Genomic DNA, 27,669 nt, shown 5'->3' with positions numbered 1-27,669 from the left:
CTTTACATTTTCATGTATTGATTGAAGTTGGGCAGCTAAAGCTACAAACGTTTGATAGATTTTCTGCATAGCCATAGACAAATCTGTAAGAGGCATATAAAATATTGGTAAATGACAATCTTATTGCCAGGGGAAAAAAACAAACAGAAAGCCACCCTCTCACCCACCCCAGCAACTGTAACAAGAGGAAAAAAGTTTGATAAAACCCACAAACTCATATAGCAGAAAGCACAAAAAATGCATGTGAATAAATTAATGTCTATGAAAAATACAGAATAGGAGAGTAATCGGGCAATACAAGAACAGTTTTCCAGCAATGCAGGACCACTTTTTTCAATACTACTTCTCAGGGCTTTAAGCTTGTTTTGTAAACTACTGTTCCGCTCCCTCTCCCCTCCTCTCTCTCTTTTTTTTTTTTAATATATATGATATTCCCCCCCCCAATGAGTCTGTCATTTAGACAAACTAAAAGAAATTTAACTTAATTTTACCCAAGTTTTCATTACACAGGAACATTTTACCTCATTGGTTATAATATAAACACAGTTAGATCAGATTTTCTTGAATTTGTATATACTTTTCCAGTTAATGCACAGTTTTTCTGAGTTAATGCACAGTTAAGTGTTCAGCTGATCTTGCCAAAGAGATAACAGTAATACAGAAGTTTTGCTTACATTTTTAAGACATGATTAAGACTCACAGGACCCCTTTTATGCTAGTTCTACCCACAAACATATTGTGCTCATTAAACAGAGAGCGACACAATGGGGAGCCTTGTTACCTAATGAAGTCTTAGATGTAGGGTATCTTACTTCCCATACAGTTATGGGAGTGTTTTCAATGCACCCACCTAATGCAAAACCTCACAATTAAAGGGGAATATCTCAAAGGTTTTGGCAAAATGAGGCAGCTGCTGACAAGCAAACAAAAACCCTCAGCTTTTTCTGAAAGAAACACTGAAGCAATGCACCTAAACGGAAGACAGATAAGTGATGAAGTGGTCTTTCACTGTGGTAAGACCAGTTCCTGCACATCCTCTGAAAGAGGCTTAGCCACTAAGTAGTCATCAAGTCCTTAAAGATCTACAGGTCTATCGATGGTTCTTGAACTGAAGAGGCCTGCCCCTTCAAAGGAAAAATTCTCCGTTATATTTTGCATTTCTTTTGGAAAGAGAAAAGTTGGGGAAGAAGAAATCTGCAGAGATGTGAGGCCAGCGGTATCTACCAATGCTTAGGCTACAAGCTCCAAGAGTCTGGAAACAATTTATTAAAACCGAATACTAGACTTCAAAATTCTCATGACATTCTGGGTCACAATTTTTTGGTTCTTCCTATATGGTAAAGGAATAGCAGCCACATCTACAAAACAGTGCTGACTAGATCATTTGCCCACAGTCTCAACATGCTAGCACAGCAGATTGCACCTTGCCACATATGCAAGGAATCTTTAGAGTATAGCAGATACTGCTGAAAAACCTGAGGAAAATCCCTGAGGACATCACTCTGATACTCTGAAAAGGCAGAATCCCATGGAAAGGAGAGTTGGGATGCAGCAGATCTTTCTTGCTGGAAGCTAGGTCTAAAGAGTTCTCTTGTCTTTGACGTATGAGGTGCAGAGTCTAAGCACCATCCTGTGGTGGTGAGATATTCAAATACCATTCACCACAGAAACATATGCACTTGATATCACTGTTTACAGAGGGACCTATACCTAAAACAGTCAAAAAGATAAGAGTTCCTATGTTCATAGGAATAACATGAAGCCAGAGGCTACTGTCTAGAGATCCAGTAATTCTTCCAAGATTGAATGACATGGCAGCACACAAGACTGAATGGAATCAGTCAGAGCTAAAGGCAAAGCTAATAGGCTCAGAACTAGAGACAAGGCCCTATTTTGAACTGGAGCAGGCAGAGCAGTTACCAGTACTTGTTTAGTCAAGCAAGTCTGATGTCTGGCATCTTCTCATAATAGCTAGATCCTGAAGGAAGGAAGATGGACACAGTGGATATCAATGCTCTCACTTTCAGGCTTTGTTGGGATCATCCATCCAGCTCGGAGATTTAAAGAAGAGAGATCACAAACACCTTTCTCAAAAAAGCAGTTTTCATCCCTGTGCTTGCCATTTTGACAAGAGTCTTCTGAAAGGAACATTATATCCCAGAGCCAAACCTACTGCATAAGTTTACTTTTCAGAGTAAATCTAGATTTTCATCTCATGCTCCTGAAAATGAAAAAGCTTGCAGATAGCACTTTCACAGGGAAACAAAACTGATCTACAACAGTGAAGACACTTTGATATCTTCCATGGATAAGCAATTCTGTTGCACAAAGACCTCATTTTAAAATAGGAGGTGGCAGGTGAAGTTGTGTTAGTGGAAGGGGATGGGAGAAGCAAGGAAGGTAAGAAAAAGACAGAACAAGACAAAAAAATCCCTAAGATTCTCACTGTTATGTTAACCACAAAGTGAAGGCCATAAGAGTCCCCTATGACTTACATACGTAATGCAGAAAATTAGACAAAGACAAGAGAAAAAAAATGACTAGAAACAGAACAGAATCAATGGACGAAGCAATCTTGAGCCAAGTCAATGAAAAACTGAAGAGTAGGAAGCTTGCCCTGATGTTTATGAGCTCATCAGGAACATAAAGGAGCAAAAAGTAGATGGACTGCATAGACACTGCTAGAAGAGAGCCCAAAACTTGAGTTCAAGTGGTCGCAAATCACATCTCAGGGGTACCTCCTGCTCCCTAAGAGCCCCAAATTCCCATTCCCAGCCTCTATGCAAGTGTCAGCTAAATCTAGAGAAGGCTCAGAGACCAATCTTGCACAAGACCTTAAAGTGAGACAGAACAAACAAGTGCAAAACATACCATGCTTCTTGGTATTTCCTATTTTTCAGCAGTTCAGATGTTGTGATTTCTACTCATAGGCACCCAACATCTTTCTGGTATCAAAGTTTCTATATAACACAAACCAGGCTTACAAGTTGTACCTCAGGAAGTGGATCCAACTTAAAAATCGAGAACCTTTCTGAATTGAAGGCTAAAACTCCAAATCTTGATATTGAGCAACTGCAGTATTTATCTGAACACTTATTTCTGTACATTAAATAAGGAATGCTAGCAGTAATTAAAGAAGGAAGTATTTGCAAAGTTTTTCCTATAGGTATGAAGTTTCTTAATTTTTGTGCAAGAAGCATTAAAATTGGAATGTTACCTTGTGGAGTTATGTGTGAATTGTTTGCTTGAGTAGCAAGATGATTTTCCAGCTCTTCTATTTGTTGCCTGTACTGTTGCAGCTGTACTTCAAACTGCTCGACCAAGATTCTGAAGTAGCTAGATGAGTAAAACAATCAGATCACATGATTAAACTTTGCTAATTTGACATTTGTTTTTAATAGCTATTGTAGATTTGAGAATAATTACATTACTTGCAGCAGGTATATGTTTTATGACATTCTCCTTCCACTAATAGAAGGAGAGCAAGGATTGTATTTCCCATGTCTATGGTGAAATACTGAGTGCCAAGATAAACTAAATGTAGAAATAAAAACATTGTTTCCATGAAGCATTCAGTACACATTTCGCAAAAAGCGGAAAAAAGTCAACTTAAGCTATATTATTGACTACTCTTACAAATAACAGTAACTTACTCTGCTGGGGCTGTATTTTCATGCTGAAGACCAGGAGGAGTTTTCTGTGTTCTTAGCGCTATTTCTGCATTCTTCAGCTCCTAAATAAGTAAGGAAAATTAATAAAAAGATAAGGTTCTGTTCAAAAAAAATAGCTACGTTATAGTTCACTCACGTACAGTTTTTTCTTCAAATACTTAAAATTATGATAAAATCTGACCAGAAATTCTTCAAAGAATAGATTGCCAGAGGGTTGGAGAACTATAAATGCAACAGAAATTTGGAGAAGGAACAAACAACCTTTTAACTTGAAAGCATGCTGAGCTCTAAGAAATTTAGGAAGCATTGTACTAAACAGCTACAGCTAAGATTTAGTTTCTAACATATTTCAGAAATCCCGATATAATTATTGAAGATGGGGGGTGGGGAAGGAGTAGAGTCAAGCGCAAGGATGTAATGCATCTAAAAAGGGAATATATAGGGAAAAAAACCAAGATTTTGCATTTTGCTTTAATAAAAACATTTACTATTCCATAAAATGCTTTTTCAATAGAATCTTCCTCATGATCTTTTTCAGGCACGTAAATTCCTAATGGTAGAGTCTTTGGAAAGTGTTGAACGGAAGTGTCTCAATGTCTCATTCTGATTATTCTCAACTGCATTGTTTATGGAAATATGAGAATTCCACCAATACATTTTTCCTTAAGAAAACAGTTTCCAAGGCACAACTAAAAAGTATTTCCTTTTGGTACCACAATATATATGGGGGGGGGGGAGGAGGAAACAGGGGACCAACATTTTTACCTTAGAATAAAATACGCTTATTTGTTTGCAAAGCAAGTAGTCTGCACATGCCGAAAAAGATGAAGCAGTATGGATCTTAACTTGAGAAGGCACCTTAATCATAACCTGAGCTCAAACTGGTACACAGGTACTTACACAGGTAAGATGCAGATTGATGGGGAGAGTTCTGATTCATGTCCACTAAAAATATACTAGCAATCATTAAAGACATTACAGTCCCTAAAATTTTGCTGTTTCTTAAAAATTATCAGAAGGAAACATGTACTTGCAGCACCTCAGTAGCATGTTATTACAGACAAGCCTCTGCTGAATATGTAACTGGAACTGAACTAAAGCAGGCACACATTCCCCTCTGTTGCCTTTGCTGCAGAAAAGCACTTTTCTGAACGATGGTCACCTAACTGCTGTTGTACTTATCTGACAACACAAACGTCAGATTTCAGTCAGTCTCCCAGGATTCAACTTTTCATTTTACAACTGTTTTTGTCAAGATACAGTTGAGTTTCCATTTGTTAACTTGACTATTTATCCTAGATGAAATAACACACACAAACTTGAGTTAAGAGAATTTACATTCAAATATACCTGTGCAGTTTCCATTTTCAGCTTGTCAATATTAAGAGTGTTTCTCTGTAATCCACTGGCAACTACAGACAGAAGTTGTTTCAAAGCTTTAATATCTTCCTGTACTTTAAGCATTGCTTTAGAGGACATTCTACTAATTTCTTCTTGGACTTGTTTTTGTTCTTTCACAAATTTCCTGAGGAAGGGAGGAAGAAAAAAGAAAAAAAGAAAAGAGAGAGAGAGAATATATATTGTGTTACTGGAAGCACCCAACTGCTTATAACTTGGGTATATTATTTAAATAGGGATGAAATCAATCTTTCCAAAATCAAATATTGAATTTTAAAGTTACTGTACACCATAGTATTATAACTCCTAGCATGCTAATAGTCAAAAACAGAAACAGCAACTTCAATATCAATTGTTTAAGTGTTATGCTGTCCCCGACAAACTAAGCTTATATCCTCATTTATTAAGTATCTAAATGTGATTACCACTTTGAACTCACAAATACAGTGACAAACAGCTTCTTTGACTAGTCTAAAGTCTGTCTCCTTCCTACCCGAGGGAAGGCTGCTCTGCAGTTCTTTATTCCATGAGATCCACAGTGCATATGGAAAGGTCCAATACTCACTATGCATTCACAACAGGCTTAATACTCCTAGGGAGAGCTGGACCAACTTCTAGGAGCCTATTTATTAGGCATGCACATTTCTGTAAGTGTGTAGAAAAGGGGGGCTGAAAAAGACCACAGCCTATGACAAGTAGCTTCAGCTACCAGAACTATCCATCTGCTTTGATCCCAGGTTAACATGTCAAGAGACTTTGGGCTGGGTAAGCTATCCTGCATGCAGCCTGGAGCATGGTGTTTTTGCTACAGAACATTAAGAGTATACACTACTTTGGCTATTCAACTGTTTAAAAGAACAAAACAAAAAACAAACAAACAACCCTCCCCACCCCCCCACCCCCCCGCAAGCAAATCCCTACAACCCTAAAACACTACTTACTGTAGATTTTCTACATCTTGACAGATTACTGGAGGTAGATTTTCATCCTTTAATGCTTTACTATCTCTACAAAGAGACAATGTATGTTACATGGTGCTTTAATACTGCCAAACATTTTCACATGATTTCTAAACAAAATTAAAACTTTCAAGGGCTCAGTAAATTTGCACCTGTTATATGCACGTTGCAACTAGTAATAATTTGGATTAATGCACACAATCAATAGAGACTATATTTCAGTCTTTAATCTTGTGTAAGCACTGTATGCATTTTGCTGAAAAGATTTTTCCACAGACTGCATAAGTCTATAGCAGAAACCAGATAAGCTGTAGGTATATTTGATGGGAAAACTGCAACTGATGTTTAAAATGATGAACCACCATCACTAAATTGTTCATATTACAGATGCTGTTTATTTACATTTATGCTTTTTTCAAGAGCAGTGTAGTAAAAAAAAGCCAATATATTAAGTATAGCTGTTTTCTGTTAACCCAGAGAATGCAAAGAAAATCTTAATACTTACTCTGGTCGTGTTCCTGTTTTGTCATCTAGAAAATCAAAATTGTAGGTCAGAAATAAAACTTTGAAGAACTAGCAAAAAACAACAACAACAACAACAACAACAACACAAAAACAAAAAACTCACACCAACCTTAATGAGATTTTTAGGGAAGAACTAAAGACTGCTATCCGCTCGATTTCATAAGAGGAAGACACTATACTAACCATAAAAGAAAGGTTTTAATTTACTCTCACAGATAAGCATCCTTTCAAGAACAATAGTTCATCAGTTAAGGTGATAACATCTGGCACACAAATTAATGCTAAACATCTTATATATCTGTGTTGACTTGTGTAGTGACACGAACAACTGCAATTGTGTAAGAAATCTGTCCTCTCTTATGCAACCACAAGCAAATCACTTAGACCCTATACCCAGGAAACAACTCAAGGGTCTAAATTCAGCAACAACACACTATCTCCTTCTCTTAAATATAAGGGTAATGAAGGTTTGGTGAAGAGACTTCCCAGGAGCTCTGCTATTCCATATGCCCAATAATAAGTAGTAATACCTTCAGTTCTGTCAAACCTTGCTTAGCCACCACTTATGCACTACATCTGTGGATCTAGCACCCAAGATGCCGAATGCCTTTCTTGATAAACAAAATGGAGTTTGACACAATATTATACACAACAGCAAGCCATGACTATTTTTAGTCAGGGTCAGTAATCACATGTTGCAACTTTTACACATCCATCTACAAGGAAAAACACTCACTTAGAAAGACCAAGACCTGGTCTGAATCTTCTTCAGTTAGATGTGATTCAGATCCTCACTTCTCTCTCAATGCCACCAGGCTAGACAGCAGGCTAAGACAGTACCTCTCTCCATTCCTGATTCATTTGGACCTCTATAAAGCCAATGCTAGTGCCACAAACAGTTTAAGCTGCACAAGCCAGTGCTTCTACTGAGACAAGATACTTTTAGAAGTGACATCAGCTTAAGTTGTCCACAGAACTAAATGCAAATTTGTGCTGCCAGAGAAAGAACAAGGAGAGTGATTCTGTCACCCAGTACTAGGGCATGTAGAAAATTTAAGCTGAGTCTCATGACCACTCCCTATTCCTTTTGGAGGGAAAAAAAACAGCAACAAGAAAAAAAACCCACACAAACCGCACAACCCCACACTCTGGGGGAAAAAGAAAAAAAAAAAGAGTGAAGGGTAAAGACCAGAATTTAGGACTCCTCTCTCAGCCAATAACTTAAAAATTAGGCAGAAAACCAAATTTACTTTGCTTTCTCTCTCTAGCCATTCAACTTTTGGTTTTTTTTGCTGTTCATCTGAACAATATCCACAAAAAGAGACACGGGTCTGAAATCAGATCCTGCTACTTTCTGGGCAAGTGCTCTAGTTCCTATGCTAATGCACGAGGAAAATAAAATATGGCTGCAATAAAATAAGTTAAGAAAATATTAGGCAGTCTTCTACCTCTAGAAGGAAAAGTTTTTATAACCAAAAGGGAGCACAAAGTTGCTGGTCCCCACCTGACCTACTACTCCTAGGGCCATAATTTCATAAGCACTTTTTCGATAGCAGTGTCAGCTTATGCCACCTCTCCTTCCTTTTCTTCAGGAAAGGAAGAAAAAAGGCAAAAACAAAAACCAAAACACACAACCATAAGACAACCCTCCCACCCCCAAACCTCTACACAGTTCCCTGTATAGTGGTACAAACATTTGTACTGACAACTGAAATAATAGTGCAGAGGCAGAAATATGTCAGACTGCTTAAATCAGCACTATCAATTACAAGAACCATTCCCGAGTTAAACTCTAAAGAGGAGTGTAAATTCAGAAACAGCATTTTCCACTGGTTAGCTTAAGAATCTCTTTGCTTATCATCCTGACCATAAGCCCATGGTCCTAGGCACTAAATACCACTATGCAATATATAGGGAATTCAATACTTAACTCATCTGGGATTCCACCCTAAGAGCTGGGCAAAACAATGCTGAGATATGCCAGACCAGAGTGGACTGAGCCTGCGGTCCTCTGGGCCTAACTCTAGGATACTTGTATATTATGAAAATCTTGTGAAATAACAGCAAGACACTGTAGTATTACAGTAACAAGAAACCACATGAGAACCTAGGAGTCAGAACTTTTTCCAGCATTCCCAGTCTCAGAACTCTCCCCTAAAAAAGCACCCTCCCCGCTCCCCCAAGCGGGTAGAGTACTCCAGTTTGGACAGTCAATACTCCATCTCTCCTACAGATATGAGGAACTACATTTCCACAACTCATGTTACCCCACAAAGACTGTTTCATGGAGTCCTTCTATTTTAGCTATTGGAATACCTAATCTCAAATTTGTCTTCCAAATGAAATCAAGAGATTAACAGTATTGATTCCCCAGAGAAAATGCACTGTATTTATTTTAAAACCAGTTTTAGTTAATATTACTCTAGAAGTAAAAAACAAAACAAACCTAAGGCAAGGGGAAAAACATCTATATCTCAATGCTCAATATTGTCCTATTTAAGTACTCCAAAGCTACCATGGAGGTAGATTTTTAATAATTGGTTTTACCAGCCTGCTAGAATGTATCTGATAGTACTGTGCTCCACCAGAAATACAACTTTGAGAAGTAACAGGTAGAAATGAGAAAATTTTATTATGCGGGTTTCACACACACACACAAAAAAAGCCAAACCAAAAAACAAAAGAAACCAAGACAAATTTAAGATTCATTACAACTGAAGTACTTGTTTTGTAACAAGTACTGGCTGCAATTGCAACATTCTTACATATAGCTCTGCTCCCCCCTCTAGTGGCTATTTGACACATAGCTGTTTGAAGAGCAGGGGTCAGAAATGCCATGCTAGATTTCCAATCTGATACTTGTTAAGAATAAGTAACACACACACATGAATATATATATATTTAAAAATATATATATATTAAAATATATATTAAAAACGTTGCATTTTCAACCAAAATCTTATTCTTCTATGCAAGTATAGTATCTGAGAATTAAATTAATTGAAGTGCTTTGTAAGAGGAAAAAATAGATGTTAAAATTGTTAGTTTTAATTCCACATTCCTAACAAAACTAAGTAGTGCCTTCGCTATAGTGCTGATAGTTTCTCCAGTAAAAGTTACAGAATGCCATATCAGTTATACACATTTTAAAAAGGAACTTACTCTTTTTGTCTGAAGAGCTACTAAAATCAATGCCACCAAGACCTTCATTAACAGTAGTTGAAGGAGCTGCAGTTGTCCCCAGAGTCAAACTCAAAGCATTCTGCCCAAGTCCTACAGTACACCCCAAAAGAACTTCAGTATTTAAAATACATTGTAATCATCAGCATTTTAAACTAAAAGCACAGATTATCTTGCTTGCAATTGCAGTGCCTATTTACCACATTTGGATTAAAAATATCTGCAAAATAGTCAGAAAAAATAGATGTTAAGTTTCATACAACAGTACACAATTGTTTTATACAATTTCCTCACATAACTAGATAGCTAAACTACAGAGCTAACTACCTTAGCAGCAGCATCTTAAAAAGCATCTGTCTGTTTCATTTAGAGCTTAACAGCAGTGTGTTACCAGCACTACAACACAGAGAAACAAATCAGTTTTTCCACTAGAGCTGGAAGAAATAAAACCAGTTAATACCTGAAACGACAATACTGAAGGTTAGAGATCCTATTCAGACCAAACCCCACCAAAATAAGGAGCTTACAACTTCTCCAGAGAGCAAACACACCTTAGTTAAAGGAGATACTTGTATAACATTGCCATAATTGACTTGAGGAAATTGTTTGATAGTAAATGCGAGGGGGCAATGACAGAGATTTCCCAGTGTTTCCATTAAAAATTTGTAAAATACAAGTCAATCTGAGAATGAGAAAGAAACCAATGACTTCAGTTTTTGTTTTCATTGTTTATGAATAGTAATACTGCTCCCAACAGCAACACTTAAAAATTACACTTTCATAGGGAAGCGTTAAGGTTTATATAAACTAAATCTTATATTAAGATTTTATACAAGCACATATTACATTTCAACTTTTTGAGAAAGAAGCAGGAAAAAATTAAAATAACCTTTACCTGTTGCTGCTGTGCTTGTATTCTGGAAAAGCGAACCTCCCAGACCAGCTAAGGCTCCTCCTAAGGAAAGGCCTGTGGAGGCAGTTGTGGTTGGAGCAGCTGTACCACCCAAATTTAGTGTAAAACCAGTAGTACCTGCAGAAAAGAGAAAGCAGTTTCATAGCAGATGCTATCATCTACAGGCAATCTGAATCAACTGATGAGAGGTGTGAATAGCATCTTTATCATAACTGGACAATAACGTCAACCATTACACTCTTTTCCTGCATATTTTCCAGACAAAATCACCAGAGACTGTCGAGTTATATACAATTTTATTCCATCATATTTCAGTCTTGATTAGCCTAAGTTTACCTGAAGCTCAAAATCTGGAGAGTCCTCTAGAATGCTAGAGGACCTAGAACTACCAGGCACAGAATTTATTCCACGGCATAACGGATCTAATAGATACTACCAACCTTTCATTTTTAAATACTGAATGGTTCATGTTAAACATTAAAACACTTCAGACAAGGAAGATGATACAAAAACATCTCACTGGCAGTCTGACTTCTGCTGGAATTAGTTATTTCAGTTTTTGGCAAGATAGGGAGGAATAGAGTAGAGAAGGACCATAGGCAGAAAGAGGGATGCAACATAAAGGGTTTACAGATCAAGCTCAAATGCAGACGCCTAAGGTTAAGAAAGAAACTCCAGTCTTAATGATTATCATGCATGGTACAGCTCAGCAGAGTTAAAATACAATGGCAGGTGTGTGAGAGTACTAGAACTACATTAGGAATCTCATTTACACTACAGATTAACCATTTCAGTCCATCTGAAACAGGTAGATATTTTTCAAACTTTTAACAGCAGAAGTGGGAAGCTTTCAACATCCAGTGGAGTTAAAAAAGAACAACAACAACAAAAATGGTTTTACATGACCAGCCAGCTTTGCTACCATTTTCACAACACAGATTACATGTTACTTATATCACATGGTATACTGCCCTCTATACAAGTATAGATCTATTTGTATTAGGGTTCCCAAATTTAGAACTAAAGTCCAGTGAACCTTCTTAAAGTTCCTGCAGAGCATTGGTGACAACTTTTTGACACAGGTGGTGGAGGAGCCAACAAGGAGAGGTGTGCTGCTGGACCTCGTACTAACAAACAAAGAAGGACTGGTGGAAGATGTGAAGGTTGGGGGCAGCCTTGGCTGCAGTGACCATGAGATGGTGGAGTTGAGGATCCTGCGAGGAGGAGGCAGGGCACTAAGTAGGATCGCAACCCTGGACTTCAGGAGAGCAAACTTTGGCCTCTTCAGGGACCTACTTGGAGGAATCCCATGGGTTAGGGCCCTAGAAGGAAGGGGCGTTCAAGAGAGCTGGTTAATATTCAAACATCACTTCCTCCAGGCTCAAGAACGGTGCATCCCTATGAGTAGGAAGTCAAGCAAAGGAGGCAGGAGACCTGCATGGATGAGCAAGGAGCTCCTGGCAAAACTCAACCAGAAGAAGGAAGTATACAGGAAGTGGAAAGGGGGACAGGCCACTTGGGAGGAATATAGGAACATTGTCAGAGTATGCAGGGATGTGACGAGGAAGGCTAAGGCCCATTTGGAATTAAATCTGGCAAGAGATGTCAAGGACAACAAGAAGGGCTTCTTCAAATACATCAGCAGCAAGAGGAAGACTAGGGAAAATGTGGGGCCTTTGCTGAATGGGGTGGGTGCCCTGGTGACGAAGGATGCAGAGAAGGCAGAGTTACTGAATGCCGCCTTTGCTTCAGTCTTTACTGCTCAGGCCAGCCCTCAGGAACCCCAGACCCTGGAGGCAAGAGAGAGAGTCTGGAGAAAGGAAGACTTTCCCTTGGTGGAGGAGGATCGGGTTAGAGATCATTTAAGCAAACCTGACACCCACAAATCCATGGGCCCCGCTGGGATGCACCCACGAGTGCTGAGGGAGCTGGCGGACGTTGTTGCTAAGCCACTCTCCATCATCTTTGAAAGGTCATGGAGAACAGGAGAGGTGCCTGAGGACTGGAAGAAAGCCAGTGTCACCCCAGTCTTCAAAAAGGGCAAGGAGGAGGACCCAGGGAACTACAGGCCAGTCAGCCTCACCTCCATCCCTGGAAAGGTGACGGAGCAGCTCATCCTGGAGGCCATCTCCAAGCATGTGGAGGAAAAGAAGGTGATCAGGAGTGGTCAGCATGGCTTCACCAAGGGGAAATCACGCTTAACCAATCTGATAGCCTTCTCTGATGGAATGACTGCCTGGGTAGATGAGGGGAGAGCAGTGGATGTTGTCTACCTTGACTTCAGCAAGGCTTTTGACACTGTCTCCCATAACATCCTCATAGGGAAGCTCAGGAAGTGTGGGCTGGATGAGTGGACAGTGAGGTGGACTGAGAACTGGCTGAATGGCAGAGCTCAGAGGGTTGTGATCAGTGGCACAGAGTCTAGATGGCGGCCTGTAGCTAGCGGTGTCCCCCAGGGGTCAGTCCTGGGTCCAGTCTTGTTCAACTTCTTCATCAATGACCTGGATGACAGAGTGCACCCTCAGCAAGTTTGCTGATGATACAAAACTGGGAGGAGCGGTGATGCCCCAGAGGGCTGTGCTGCCGTTCAGAGAGACCTGGACAGGCTGGAGAGGTGGGTGGAGAGGAACCTCATGAAGTTCAACAAAGGCAAGTGCAGGGTCCTGCACCTAGGGAGGAATAACCTCATGCACCAGGACAGGTTGGGGGCTGACCTGCTGGAAAGCAGCTCTGTGGAGAAGGACCTGGGAGTGCTGGTGGACACCAAGTTAAGCATGAGGCAGCAATGTGCCCTTGTGGCCAAGAAGGCCAATGGTATCCTGGGGTGCATGAGGAATAGTGTTGCCAGCAGGTCGAGGGAGGTGATCCTCCCCCTCTACTCAGCCCTGGTGAGGCCACATCTGGAGTACTGTGTCCAGTTCTGGGCTCCCCAGTACAGGAGAGACATGGCACTACTGCAGAGAGTCTGGTGGAAGGTGATTAGGGGACTGGAGCATCTCTCTTATGAGGAGATGCTGAGAGAGCTGGGCCTGTTTAGCCTAGAGAAGAAAAGGCTGAGAGGAGATCTTATTAACGTGTACAAGTATCTGAAGGGAGGGTGTCAAGAGGATGGGGCCAGACTCTTTTCAGTGGTGCCCAGCGACAGGACGCGAGGCAACGGGCACAAACTGAAACACAGGAAGTTCCATCTGAATATGAGGAAAAACTTCTTCACTGTGAGGGTGACAGAGCACTGGAACAGGTTGCCCAGAGAGGTTGTGGAGTCTCCTTCTCTGGAGATATTCAAAACCTGCCTGGATGCGATCCTGGGCAATGTGCTCTAGGTGACCCTGCTTGAGCAGGGGGGTTGGAGTAGATGATCTCCAGAGGTCCTTCCAACCGCAGCGATTCTGTGATCAAGAAAAAAAGAGAAAAGAAAAAAAGCACAGTACCTTTTTACAATTTAAAAAAAAGTTTTCCTACCTGCTGCAGGAGTCGATGTAAGAGCAGATGATAGTGAGAGGCCACCCGCTGAGGTAGAAGTAATAGGTAAAGCAAATGGTGTAGCTGAACCTGCAGGTTTGTTGAAGCCTAAACTAAAGCCTGTGGTAGCTGCTGATGTGGTAGCAGGAGTGCCTAAAAAACAAATAAATATCGCTCTTAGGATATTTGGTTTGAGAATGAATACTCAATTCAGCTTTTCTTCTGAACTATTACCATTTAACCACTTGAATATAGCAGTGTGCGAAGTCACTTGCAGGAAATAAGAGATCCCCAACGTACCCAGAGAAACTAGTACCTTCAGATTAATGTCAAACGTTTACATTAATTGTTAAGGCATGCTCTTCCAGTATTCCTAGTAATCTAAGGGGCTTTAACCCTAGACTGGAGATTATATCTAGTAGTAATCTAAAAAGCTGTAAAAATAAGAGCTCCCACCAATAACAATTTGTAGAAAGATCTCTATTGGATGTGCATACTGGAATGAATGCACATACCTTTTAAATCTGGAAACAAGAAAAATATCTTGAGATGCTATTCCCTCGAAAGTGTTCAAAAAGCACAGTTTAAAGTAAAGCAAATGAAGCTTCTACTTTGTGCTAACTTCAGCGTAAGAACATATTCTATGTTGTAGAATCCACATTCCCAAATAAAGCACAAAAGTGCATATACATATACAAACCACAACAACAACCATAAGAAACTTGGCATCTCAAATTAGGTCCTTACCTAGTGTCAATCCTGTAGCAATAGTTGTTGCTGTTCCTGCTTTAAAAACAAAACACAATAAAGAATGTAATTAAGACCACAGAGTGGTTTTCATGATAGTAAAAAACATGACACAAAACACTGAAATAATACAATATGAGTTAATACGTAGAGACTTAGCTTGTATATTAGTCTATGTAGTACGTTGAAAGCAAAATAAGATTTAACACAAGAACCAGTATTAGTAAGCTCCAGCGGCACAAAACAAAACTGACTTAAAAAAACACTTTTTTTTTGATGAGTCTATCAACATTAAAGCTGATGTTAACACAGCATCATACCAAACTGTTTTAAATTTAAAAGAAATGAAGGTAAACAAAAATATGGAGACTAATGATTGTATCAAGAATTTTTTCAGCCATATGACAGCACATAACATTACACTGTAAATGTGCTCTTTTACATGCTAGTGATGAGGATCACAGACTCCAAAGTCCTTCTAAAATCCTGCATCTTAGCTTAGAGTTTCTGCCCCATGGTAATCCAAATAGATTATTTTGAATACAATGCTATGCAATTCCAGATTTTAAAAAAATGTTTGATTAGAATATCAAAACACTCATTCAGTAATGCAAAAGAGAAACCCCCTCAACATTAGTCTAACAGATTAAGACAGGTTTAGTCCACTGTTCAAGTTACTTCTAACAGGAAAAATTCTAAGAACCAATCTATCCACTCATACAAATGTACAAAAAGAAAAAAAAACCCACACAGACAACATACTCTAACAATACTGGAGACAAAGTAAAATTCATTAAGTTGAAGTATTTTTTTCAGCTATCATACACACAAGTCAGATGAGTTAAATTCTTCTGCAATTTGATTTTTTGAAGACTCCTGTGAGAATCCTTACATTTACAGACTGAAGTAAAGGCCTAAGAAAACATTCATTATTTGTTCATCTGGATTATTTTTATGTAAAGAAAAAAAAAATCCTTTAACAAAACCTTTAGCAAGCGCAGAATTGCAAATATTGCATTACAAATATTAACACAATCTTAGTGATTTTAAGGATGTCTTAAATCAAAATGCAGCTCAATCTTAAATCATAATTTCGAGCACCCTGAATGAAGAGTTAAGCTTTTACAAAACTACAGGATTCAAAATGAGACACAATTTACACACAGGTCCAGATAGGGTTTTCTGGTAACTACATTTGTGTTTTTGCAGCATTGGTACTGCATACTTCTTGATTACTGAGCTTTTAAACTGTTTTGTAAAAAGGCTTTACTAAACTATATATAAAATGAGCTACCAAACTACTGTAAAAAAACCCACAAGCACATTATGATGACCCTAGTTTTGTGTACATACTGCTTCCCCCCCCCCCCGTTCATTTAAATTTCTGATTTATTATAAAAATAAACCCAAATCTCTTTTCCTACCTGTACTGGTACCTCCCAGTGTAAAGCCAGTGGCTGATTTTGATCCAAAAAGTCCACTCCCAAAGCCCACCGAAGGAGCTGATGTAGTTGCTGTAGCAGTGGAAGATCCCAGAGTTCCAAAATTAAGTCCTCCTGTTGAGCTATTACAAATGAAAACCATTAGCAATAATTATTTTAAAAAAAGAATTCAAAAACCCTTGTGTCAATTTTTCTTTCCCATGTTTTCATTCATCTCCCCAAACAGAAAAAATGCAGCTGGGTGAGACAGACTGAACCAGAGCTCGCTACCACCCCCCCTCCATATCCCTGCAAGGTGTGTGTGTGTGTAGGGGGGGGGGGGGGGTGGAGCTCATCTTCCTGTCTCCTTCCACAGCTACCTGGCTCCCACTACCTCCCTGACACTTACTCCAGCATTTGTTCGACTCCTTGCCGCACTGATTCATCTTGCTAGACCAACAGAAAACTCGCACCTCTCTCTGTTAGTTCATCTCATTAATCATGCCAAATTATTCTTCCTGAACTACGGAAATGGGAAAAAAGCCTGAGCCACCACAAAGGATACAGCAATGGACAACCCTGCATAGCTGGGAGCAGGAACATCTTTTGAAAGCAGGTTGCAGGTCCAAACAGACACTGTTAACCAGAAACCTCACCAACATTGCTTTATTTCATTTTAAAGTGATAAGCACGCAGAGATGCACCTGTTGATATTGGAGCAACTTTATCCTACTTTAATCAAACAACATAGATTCTGGAATTCATTTTCTAACCAAATGCTATTCTTCCCTGCAGGTGCAAACCATAGAGGACCCATACCTACCATTCATATACTTTTTTCCTGACAATATACTGTGCAATTCAATTACTGAAATGAACTTCCAGAGGTCTTTTCACAAAGGGGAAGAGGGAGAAAGGAGGGGACCAGAGTCCAGCAATCACAAGGAAAACTAAACATATTTGCTTTATTTTGGATAACTACACATTCTAGAAGTATTATGGCAAACACTGGACAAGCTTTATATGTAGCAGAGAATGCACTGAGTTACTGTACAAAATATGCAGGGAACACAGTCATCATGATTGTCTCTAACTAATGAAATCCACAGTTACTAGCAGCCAAATGAGTCTAACAACTTTCAAGTTTCAGTTCTTAAATTGACAAAAGATCAGATGAATAATTTACTTGCAATAGCTTCCTGCTTCCATTTGCAAACCTTTTCAGAAACTGACAAGTTTTCTAGAATTTAGGCTACATCTTCCATAGACTACAATAGTGAGGTGAAATGTAATTTAGACTTTTCATAAACCAGCAGCTGTAATTAAATTCTTTTAATATTTCGTAGACTAACAATAGTCCTATTGCCTTAAAGAAAAAGTTACCACATTGGACAATGTTCTCTTGTCATTCCCTCATCTTTACCTTTGTATGAAGGTAGCACCTATGCATAACAAATTAAACAAAGACAAACCCCTTAAAAAAAAGCAAGCTATCATAGGCTTAACATTAAAAGTTTTGGAAACATCTGCACAACTCACTGGTTAAGTTCAGCAAGAGTTGGTGGTGCCTTAGTAGCATAATTTCCCAACCATACAGAAGCCAAGATACCCTTCAGCTTTGTTTACTCTCAAAATTTCAACATACTAAATTGCATTAGCATGACTTAACTGCTTCTCAACTGAAATATAAAATACGGTGTTTCTCTCACTAGTTGAGAGCTGATATTTCTCATCTTTTCCAGTACAGGGTAAGATGATTTTTCTATGAAAATTCTTCATGTTTCAAAATCCCAGCAAAGGAAAGCTAAGGTACAAAATAAGCAGTTCGGCATACATGACAAAAAAAAAAAAGTTTATTAATGAAAAAAAAAAAAAAGTAGAGGTAAACCAGTGGCAGTGTTCTGACCGGCATCAGAAAGCACAGGACAGGTGGCTGAATTACTCCTCATAGAGGGATGGAAGGAAGAGGAGCTCAGGTCACTGAAGTCAGGTCCTAACTCTAATTTAGAACTAGAACAAAGCATTGCACCTGTCTAAAGCATACTAGAGAAAACATTGATTAAGAAAGAGAACATAACTACCTGAACTTGCTACTGATGCAATGCAGGAATTGGACAGGCTGGCATACCATACAGGCTTTGGGCTGTATGGATCAACGATACTCATGCTTGGTCTACATAGTAAAGCACTCTTTCTACAAACACATAGCAATATTTGCCTTAGCCCTGCCAAGAAGAGGACATGTTTGCAAACAAGCCATCCCACTGGGATGCTCAGGATTCTTTCCTAACTCAGAAACAGTAAGAAGACCACTTCCTCTGTGATACTCCTTGACCAATAGCCCTGAAGATTCACCCTGCTTATAAAAATAAATATTTGAATAAAAATACTCAGTATGATATGCCTATTAATTAGTACCTGTTGAGTATTTTTTTTTTATATTTTACAGAATTAAAAGCCAGCTAGGATAAATATTTTTCTTAATAGTTTTTTGTTGTTAAGTCCAATGGGCAGAGCTTGCACCAAGTGCATCTTAACAAGATAAACTATTTCCCTTGTTTTGCAGTCCATTTAAAAGGTTTCTGAATAAACAAGTGTTATTTTAAACAGGTTCATTTTAATCAAAGAAAACCTGCATTAGACAGACATGAAGCAAAAACTTAAGAACTCCATAAAAGCTTCATGGTGGAAAAAAATCCCACAAAAGAACTGAAGCACAGTTAACATGTACTCCTAAATATGTCATGATAACATAATTAAGAGTATGAGAAGAGAGAGAAAACTTGTCCCCTCACATGGGAACTTTCAGAAGACAATACTTGACTTGAAAGGTACTGTTTCAGATGCAGATGTGGCATCCCACTCCCCTCACACTGCTAACTCCTGCCAATTCTGACAGATAAGCATTTTGAATATATCTGTTTCAGGCCAAATTTGCTTAAATAGCCCACCCCAGCCATTTAATCTACACTAAGGTGATCAATTTTGCTTGATCAGATTTGGGAAGAGTTCGAGTAAAGAGCTCCACTACAAGGCCCTAATCTTCAATGGAGGAATACAATAGAGAAAAAAAATATTCTCTGCTAGGGCAGTCGTGTGCAAAAAGAAAAAAAACAAAATGGAACTTAGCTATTATTCTGAGAAACCTAAATATTAATGATGCTATTAGCATAGAGCCTGCTAAAAGACACAGGTAGATGATAGCACAGCACCACAATTCCTTTTTTAATCGAAAACACTGTGCATCAAATGCAAAGTTATCTGTGTCACAAAGGATAAGGAAGCACTAAGTCCAAAATAAACCTGAAGATTTATATTTGAAACGTTAAACATTCAAGGCTTTTACATCAGTGAGCTGCATGCCACACAAGCTCAAATTAACTGCTTAAACTGCTTAGGTAAGCACGATTCACATTCTGGATTTAAAATGTTAAAGACAGCTGCAAAGGAAGTCTCTCTGATCCTACAAAGCCAAAATAAAACAAAGTTAGAAAGGACACCTTCCTCTGGCATGAACTGATGGCTCCCTAGGGCTGTCTTTACAGAGCTGGTGGAAAGACAGGTCAGGCAGGAAGCCCCCTCCCCCCCCGCGGAGCCCTGCGCGCCGGTGCGGACATGGCGAAACCGGCCCACCCTCGCACTCACGGCCCCTTCCCCGCCAGCGGGGAGCTGCGGGGAGCAGCACGGCGGGCGCCTGGAGATGCAGCCCCCGCCGGCCGCGCTCACCCCCCCCCCCTGCACCCACGTGCCGCCCGGGCCTGCCCGCCGCGGCCGCCCGGCCTCGGGCAGGCCCCGCCAAGCGGCCGCGGCGCCCGGGCGGGCAGGCCCAGCGGGGGGAAGGGGGCCGCGTTACCTCGGCGTGGCGGCTCCGAAGGAGAAGCCGCCGCCCCCGCCTCCTCCTCCCGCCCCGGCGGCGGCGGCCGCCGCAGAGCCCAACGTCCCCGCTCCGAAGGAGAAGCCCGCAGACATGGCGGCGACAGCGGCGGGAACGGCCGAAGAGCGGGGCCGGGAGACGGCAGCGCGCCCCGGCGGCAGCGGGGACGGCGGCGCGGCCCCTCTGCCCCGGTGGCGGCCGCGGCCCCCTCAGCACCGCATCGCACCCGGCGCCAACTTCGAACTGAGGCGGCGGCGGCGGCAGCAGCAGCACTAAGCGCACGGGCAGCCGCCACCCTCCCTGCGCGCGCCTGCCGCAATGCACCACGGGACGGCGGCCCGCGGCCCTTAAAGCAACAGTAACCACGGAGCCGGGCTGCGGCGCGCCGCCGCCCACGTGGGGCCCGGGCGCCGCAGTGCCGTGCCGCCCCCGGCCCCGGGCCCGTTAGACCCTCCTTCCACCAAGGCTGTTGGTGCAAACAGCCAAGGAGGTCCCAATCTGAGACGGAGCCAGCCGCATCTTAACGGAGCAGCTGCCTGCATTTCTTGCCAACCAGATTTTCTGAAACCTTGCTAGCAACTACCAGAGCTGACGAAAATAGGGTTAATACTCCAGACATAACACACTTGAGTTTTATTAAATGAACTTTCCACAAGAATTAAGCAAATGAACAGCTTGGGGGAGGGGGGTGATGGGATTTTTCATTTTTTCTATTGCTGTTCTCTTGCTCCCTTCTTGCCCTGACAGGGACATACAGCTCCATTTCTGTTTTCCAGAGAGAATCTCATTTTAAAAGGTAATGTTGTGGAAGCACTCAAAAGTGAATGCAAGGGGAGAATGCAATTGCCCAGGTGACTATCGTGCTAGAAGGGCAATATGAATAGTTTAAGAAAATGACATATCTATTGGAGTAAAATCTATGCTTTAGTGGGTGGTGGAAGTGTCATAATTAAAAGGGGTATTCGAAAGACAGTATGTTCCTGAGCTACTGTTCAGGACAAAGGAGCACTCTAGATGCCCTACACCCTGGAAAAACATGGGAGGCTTATGTGATGATCTATTTCGACAGGGGTATAGGCAGGTTTCTAAGGAAACGTCTGCAGGATGTAGGAGGAACCTGCCGCCTAACGGTGTTGGGAACGCAGGCCTTGCCAGGCGGCACGCCTTCCAGCTGAGCAGGGCAGTGAGCGTCACAGAGTTAGGCAACGCAGCGCCTGAAGAGCCACATCTTACCTACGCACGGAACTGGCCTGGGCATAGTCCTTACAAAAGAGGTGAAGGTAAAACAGCTCCTTCCTCGACATGGGGCCCGGTCGGGCCGGGCTGCCGCCGCCGCGCAGCCGTAGAGTGCCCCCGGCCGGCCGGCCGGCCGGCCGGCGCCGCGCCGCCCGCTGCAGCCGCGCGGGGACGTCACAAAGCCTGCCCGCCCGCCGGCCAATCGGGAGGCAGGACACCCGTAACGGCCGCCGGCGCCGCGGAGACCCCGCCCCGCTGCGGGCCTGCGCTCGCGGCGGTTGCGCTGTCTCGCAATAGGGCGCTACGGGGCTTGTCAGTCTCTTTACCCGATATGGGTGACTCGCAGTGCTGTGGAGGTTTTCCAGAGCTTCTGAAAGCATCCAAAACGCTGCAGACACCACTGGGTTCCACTGCATAGCGCTGCGACTGCTCGAGACGGTGGATGGCTGACAGATCTTAATCACTGAAAAGATCTTTGGAAGTATCTGTTGGGGACTGGACGGCTGTTTTTTACAGAAGCCAGTGGCCCAAGCCTGCGTTTAAATGTAATTTGTGATGTATATGCCACATTCACTTAAATGTTGCATGCACATGCCTTTGAACATCTTATAGAAAGGGAAGCCCAAAGCTGTGGAACCTCTAAGTGATTTCTGTACAAACATTTGTCAACAAATTCTTCTGATTTGGCAGGCCATGAAGTGACAAGATATATTGGTGTAACAGAAAAAGGAAACGAACCAAAGAGTAATGCTTGTGTAACATGATGTTAATAAAAAAGACAGGCTATGAATATCACCACTTAATCACTTGAAAACATCAAATTCAAGACCATAAAGCATTTTGTCCTATTCTATATTAGTAAAAGAGGTTCATTTTGTATAAACTCTATATTACTTTATTACTATCAGTTTTTTCTAGTTTGAATAATCATGAAAATAACAGCTTATATAACCCATTCAGCAACGCTTAAGTTTCAAATCTTTTAATTATTGTACAGCACATGCAAAATTTTTGTGCACCTGCATCCATGCAGCTTCAAAATATATGAATCACTTCAGTGTGCAGTTGGTTATTTAGGTCTAGCACAGACCTTTTTAGAAAACCTCAACGTATTTTTTCCAAGCAAGCATTACATCAGAAGGGCCCATCTTAGAGAAAGTTCATGAGACACCCGCGAAATGAAAAAAACTCAAACGTGCCATGGCGCGAAAAAAGGCTTGGATCATCAGGAAAATGGTTCGTTTTTTCCCGGCGTTTTGACGCAGCATTTACCGCCGCCACGCCACGGGGACACAGGAACAACCCCCCTCAGCGCCGGCTGGGGGACGAGGCACCACGGCGAGCACCCAGTGGGCCCCGGCCCAGCACCCCCGGCCGCTTCCCCTCTCAGGGCCTGACCGAGCGCCCTTCGGGCACTGCGCCGCCCCGGTACGGCCCGGTCCCAGGGGCCCGTCGGCTCCCTGTCCCCAGCGCGACGCTTCCCCCCCTCCTCGGCCACCGCCTCCCGCCGGAACACGGCGCCGCCTGGCCGCGGGCGCGCGCGCCGGCACACGCATGCGCGCTCGGCACAGCGGCCGTCCCCGCCACCGGCCGGCGGGGGGCGCTGCAGCGGGGCGGCGCCCTCGCCCCCCGCCCCCCGCCGCGCGCCCCGCCCCGGAAGTGTTTCTAGGTGACGGCCGCCCCGGCCCAGGATCGCTACAGCGGGGCGGCGGCGGCAGCCGGTGCTGCGGGGTCCGCTATGGAGCACATCCGCACCACCAAGGTACCGGTGGAGGGGCGGCGGCGGCGCTCCCGGGGGCAGGGGGCCTCCGTGAGTCAGGCGAGGGCGGCTTGGGCCCGGCGAGTGGGGGTGCCTGGCTGGCGGCGGCGCGGGGCGACCGGGCCGCGGCCGCCCTCCGCCTAGGGCCGCGCTGGGGCCCGCCGCGGGCCACTGGGGCCCCCTCGGTGCCCGCAGAGCCCTGAGTGCCGGCGGCGGGGCCTGCCGGGCCCGGTGCGGCCTGGCGCTGCCCTTCCGGGGCTTCCCGGCTGCGCGAGCGCCGCGCCGAGCGGCGGAGGAACTGGAGGGCTCCTGCCGGGGCCCGGGGACCTCGCAGCCCCGTGAGGCCTCGTCGGAACCAGCCGTCTCCACTGATAGCGGCAGCACGCTAAAAACCTTCTCGGGGTGGGTAACCAGGGTTGGCAACGCGTGTGGAGGGGGAAAAACAAAAGGAGCAATACGCAGAGGAAAGGGCGCCCGGCTGAGGGAGGATCGTCGTTGCTTTTTGTACTCGGGATGCAGTTCCGTGCTGGGTTTTTTTTGTTTGTTTGTTTGTTGTTTTTAGCTTTATTCACAAACAATTTGTGAAAAGAACATAGTATGTTTTTTTACTTTGAAAAGTCTGATTAGTGCTGTTGTGAATGCTAGCTATCAGTACATGTGCAATATTGAGATGCTTGTTAGGCTCTTCAGAAAAATTAGTGTTGATATTCTGGATCTTCCTGAATTTTTTTTCTGTTGTTAATTTAGTTTGTTTTTTTTTCTACACTTATAGCAAAGAGGTAAAAATAGACAGAAGTGTTTTCTTCCTCTTTATGTAAATCATCCTTCAGAGTGATTTTGAAGTTGCAGTGTCTGTAGAATTAGATTTCATCACTATTTTTCTCATCTTGCTCAATAGCTCTGACTGCAAAGGCTGCTGAAAACTATGCCACTCTCTGTCATGTGCTGGAAATTGTCAAGCTGTTAATTCCATGACCTGTCAGCCTGATCAAAAATTAGATTTATAGATGTGTGGAGAAAAACAATAGTCATATTCCAGTTCCAAATACTGGATTTATAGTTAATCATTATATAAGGGAACGGGCTTTTAATTTTGTGGAGTATTAGCTTATATATATTTTGTATGAAACTAGTTATAACTGGAGGAGGAATTCTGTTAAAGGTACTCTTAATGACATTTTAGTTCACTGGATGGAATAATCTTACACCAAATGAACAGGTTGGAGATAAAGTTTCTTTATCATCCCATTTGTTTATAAACCTGAAACTCTCTTGGAATTTAATACTGTGTTGTTACACTTAATAGCTAATTTATTTTGTCTTTGGTTTAGTTTTTATTCTGAAATCTTTCAGTGACCTGGGTAGCTATTGAAGTTTCAAACATGAAATTGAGACCATAAAGGCTACAGGTCACTAACATTTGCATCTGGAAGGAATTCTGTTTCTTCATGCATTGGGGGCCCTGTTGGAAAAATTTTTAGCATAGCAATATAACTGGCTGCTGAGAAAAGCAAGATCTGAAAACAAGTTTTGAGATTTAAAATATAATTCATGCAAAAAAAAGGTTATTATTACTTTAAAATGATGGTTTTTGTACTTACTTACAACCAAATACTCATGTTATTTGTATTATATTTGCTTTAGTTTTAAGTAAACTGAGTGGGTTATTGAATATCCAGGTGGATTAAAATGCATATATACTGGTTGATAATAATTATATCAGTTAAAGAAAGCAAGAAACTAAAACACAGCATGCATTAGATACCCTTAAAGTTCTGTCTATGTACAGGCTTGAGTTCATTCTGACTCTTACGAGACTTTTTACTGTTTATAATCTGATTGCAGTCTGCAGTTTATTAACTTTGTTAAAGTAATAGCGAAATAAGCTTGAAATAACACTGCAGTCTCACCCAAATCTACAGATGACAGTCTCCTGCACATCAGTTAGAGATGGTGATGAAATAGATTTTATTGCTTCTCAAACTTCAGTTTGCTGTAAATGTTAAAGCTAAAATTGTCTTAGAAGTGTCAACACATCTACCTGAAATGAAGTCAGGTTTTATGTAAAACTAAACTCTCCAACATTTGTTGAGCATTAGAAGGGAGGTCAACCTCAAAGTTATTTCTGTCTGAGAATGTTATACTTTGTATAGCTGAATAGCAATAAATGAAGAAAATCAGTTCAGAAAGTGTCATAAATGGGGGGGGGGGAAGAAATCCAAATAAGAATATTTTGGTTCAGCAGTGAAGTTGTTTTAAAACTAAAATGGCTTTAAAAATATTTCAAAATAAAATGTAGTATAAAATGCTGGAATTTCTTCAGTCAGCTCTATTTGTATTTTCAAAGTCAAAACTGTTTGTTTTAGTGGAGCTACTAATGGGTTTTCCAGCAGGGAACTTAGCTTGACTGCTAAATTGTAGGCTGAGTTTGCAAGTCTGAGGCTTAAATGGGGAAGGGGAAACCTTTTTCTTAATTTGAGCAAATGTCATATAAAGTTGTAATAAAAGAATCTTGGAATGATATACTGTAATTTTCTCTAAGGTCAGTAGTTGTTCTAATTTAATACTTGAACTATTAAAGGTAAGATTTCAGAGATGTAATTTTGGCTTTCCTTCCTGTTGTTCTAATTAGTCTATTTTAAGATTAAAACAAATCTAACTTTTGCTTTTTAATCCATGACTCATAGTTCTGCTAAACTGTTCAACAGCTCTTTAGAGTAAATATTCTTTTTATTATTGAAGTAGCTATTCTAATTCTTGATGTTTTAAAAACTAACATGTTTGTGCTAGTTATTGCCAGAATATTACTTCTGACTACTTAAATGATCTTTGCTTGCAGATGCTAAAACTCAATAGTAGTCTTCTATCTATTACCTTGTGAAACCATTTTCTTTAAAACTGAAGACCGTGTTGATTTTTATAACTAAGGGTTTGTCAAGCTTTACAATTAAAAAGCGCAAAAGAATAGGTGCACGTATACAGCTGAGTATCCGTTAAAGCTGTCTTGGTCGGATTTAACTAACTGTGCCATCTATGAAGGCTGCATCTAAAACATTTCAGTTGTTTCTAAGCAAATTATATCTAGAAATAAACTTTGATAATTTCTGAAAGCTTTCCCTATATAAGAGGGACCTGGAGTACTGGTGCCTATCCTCTTCTAACATGGACCTACAGCCTTGGGAATACTGAGTGTCTTGATGCATGGAGGAGAACGGAGCTTTGCATGCCTGGATTTTGTGGGCTGTATTGCTGTAACAAAGCTGGAGCAGTTCCTGTGTACTTCTGAATTTGTTGGGGAGGTGCAGTGCCAGGTATCTGAAAAATTGCTGCGGCAGAACTGTCCAAAATGAAGTCTTCTGGCTGTGCTGTATTGATTAAGGCACTCTGTATCTGTGCAGTGGTAGCTTGCTGATTACCGCACAGCTTATTTTGAGGTTTTGGTATGTAATTTTGGTTTTTGTCTTCTGAACTGAAATCTAGAGTGTCGAGGTAGCTGTGGTTTTTAGAAGATAATTGTATTTCCTCCATTTAAATTGCTTTTCTAATTTTCAGAAACAAAATTTGACCTTGCTAGGTTATAAGAAATACCTGAGTTGAAAAAGGAATTTTTTTTTAGTGTTATATGTGCTTTTAGTAGATGAATAATGGATTTGTACATATGAATTACAAATAGCCTAACATCAGTGCTGCAGGTGTGGGCTCTCCTAGACACCTCTTTCGGATGTTGGTCATACTGGTGTGTAAATTCTTGGAGAACTCCCAAAATTTCATGGGAGTAGCATCAAACCTCAAGTAAGAGCTTTAGCTTGGTGCTAATGAGACAGTGCTGCCAAGAAATAGAGGAATGTGTGGAGATAAGCCTTTCGCCATGCTCCTTTTCTATTGTTTCACACATAGGATTATGTAATGTTTGCTTCAAATAAAGCAAACTGTGGCACCTGTAAAGTTATGAACATCAGATAAAATGTAGGATATCTAGAAATCCCTTTCTCAGAAATGTTTTTCCATAGGATTGAGATAATGTTGATCAAATAGCAGGAGGAGAAATCTGTTCTTGCAAGAATCAAACCTGAAACATCTCTAGTTTAAATGCCAGCACAGTCCTTGAATTTCTAGGAGGGCATTCTAATTTTATTACTATAATGCTTGCATTTCATTGTAATGTCTCATTTTCACTTTGAGACAAGTTTGTTATGATCTAGCTTTTTAAGGCTGGGGCTGATATAAACAACTATCGGTGTGTAAAAATGAAGTCAGGAGGATATAATCTTTATGACTGATGAAGATACAGAGAACCATTGGGAAGAACAAAGTGTGGATCTGAGATCAGCTGGTTCAATACTAATAAATAAGAGGAAATTGTATATGTGTGTGTTTGCTTCACTGAGGGTGAGAGGGAGACAGTCTGCAAGCTTAGTAATTGATAGTTGTTATTATTTTTTTAAACTTAATACTCTTGCCTGTTTTACTGGAAAAAAAAACAACATAGTAGTGGTAGCAATTGAATCTGAGTCTTTTTAGTTC

At 41.4% G+C, this 27,669-nt stretch overlaps 2 protein-coding genes across 7 annotated transcripts in view; one reads left to right on the top strand and one right to left on the bottom strand.

Moving 5' to 3' along the window:
• The window catches only part of NUP58 (nucleoporin 58), a 40,559-nt gene extending 19,097 nt beyond the window's left edge, over positions 1-21,462 (bottom strand). The window contains exons 1-12 of one of the 5 annotated variants that reach the window (XM_013962147.2): positions 21,384-21,462; positions 16,280-16,419; positions 14,856-14,894; positions 14,109-14,261; positions 10,629-10,763; positions 9,716-9,826; positions 6,534-6,558; positions 6,011-6,076; positions 5,022-5,196; positions 3,654-3,733; positions 3,218-3,336; positions 1-83 (exon numbers count right to left, since the gene is read on the bottom strand). In XM_013962147.2, coding sequence (XP_013817601.1) covers positions 1-83; positions 3,218-3,336; positions 3,654-3,733; positions 5,022-5,196; positions 6,011-6,076; positions 6,534-6,558; positions 9,716-9,826; positions 10,629-10,763; positions 14,109-14,261; positions 14,856-14,894; positions 16,280-16,419; positions 21,384-21,454 — 1,197 coding nt within the window. In that variant the 5' untranslated portion in view covers positions 21,455-21,462. Of the gene's footprint in view, positions 84-3,217; positions 3,337-3,653; positions 3,734-5,021; positions 5,197-6,010; positions 6,077-6,533; positions 6,559-9,715; positions 9,827-10,628; positions 10,764-14,108; positions 14,262-14,855; positions 14,895-16,279; positions 16,420-20,129; positions 20,448-21,383 lie in introns of those variants that run through there. The other 4 variants (XM_067290525.1, XM_067290519.1, XM_067290511.1 and 1 more) reach the window with 4 other exon arrangements.
• Positions 21,463-23,070: 1,608 nt separating this feature from the next.
• MTMR6 (myotubularin related protein 6) overlaps positions 23,071-27,669 on the top strand; it is a 28,052-nt gene continuing 23,453 nt past the window's right edge. Inside the window, exon 1 of one of the 2 annotated variants that reach the window (XM_067290500.1) lies at positions 23,071-23,148. In XM_067290500.1, coding sequence (XP_067146601.1) covers positions 23,125-23,148 — 24 coding nt within the window. In that variant the 5' untranslated portion in view covers positions 23,071-23,124. Of the gene's footprint in view, positions 23,149-26,229; positions 26,457-27,669 lie in introns of those variants that run through there. The other variant, XM_067290492.1, reaches the window with a different exon arrangement.

This window comes from Apteryx mantelli, chromosome 1, assembly GCF_036417845.1.
Source record: "Apteryx mantelli isolate bAptMan1 chromosome 1, bAptMan1.hap1, whole genome shotgun sequence".
Lineage (NCBI taxonomy): Eukaryota > Metazoa > Chordata > Aves > Apterygiformes > Apterygidae > Apteryx > Apteryx mantelli.
The sequence above is the reverse complement of the archived record's forward strand: the minus strand, read 5'-3'. Positions and strand labels throughout refer to the sequence as shown.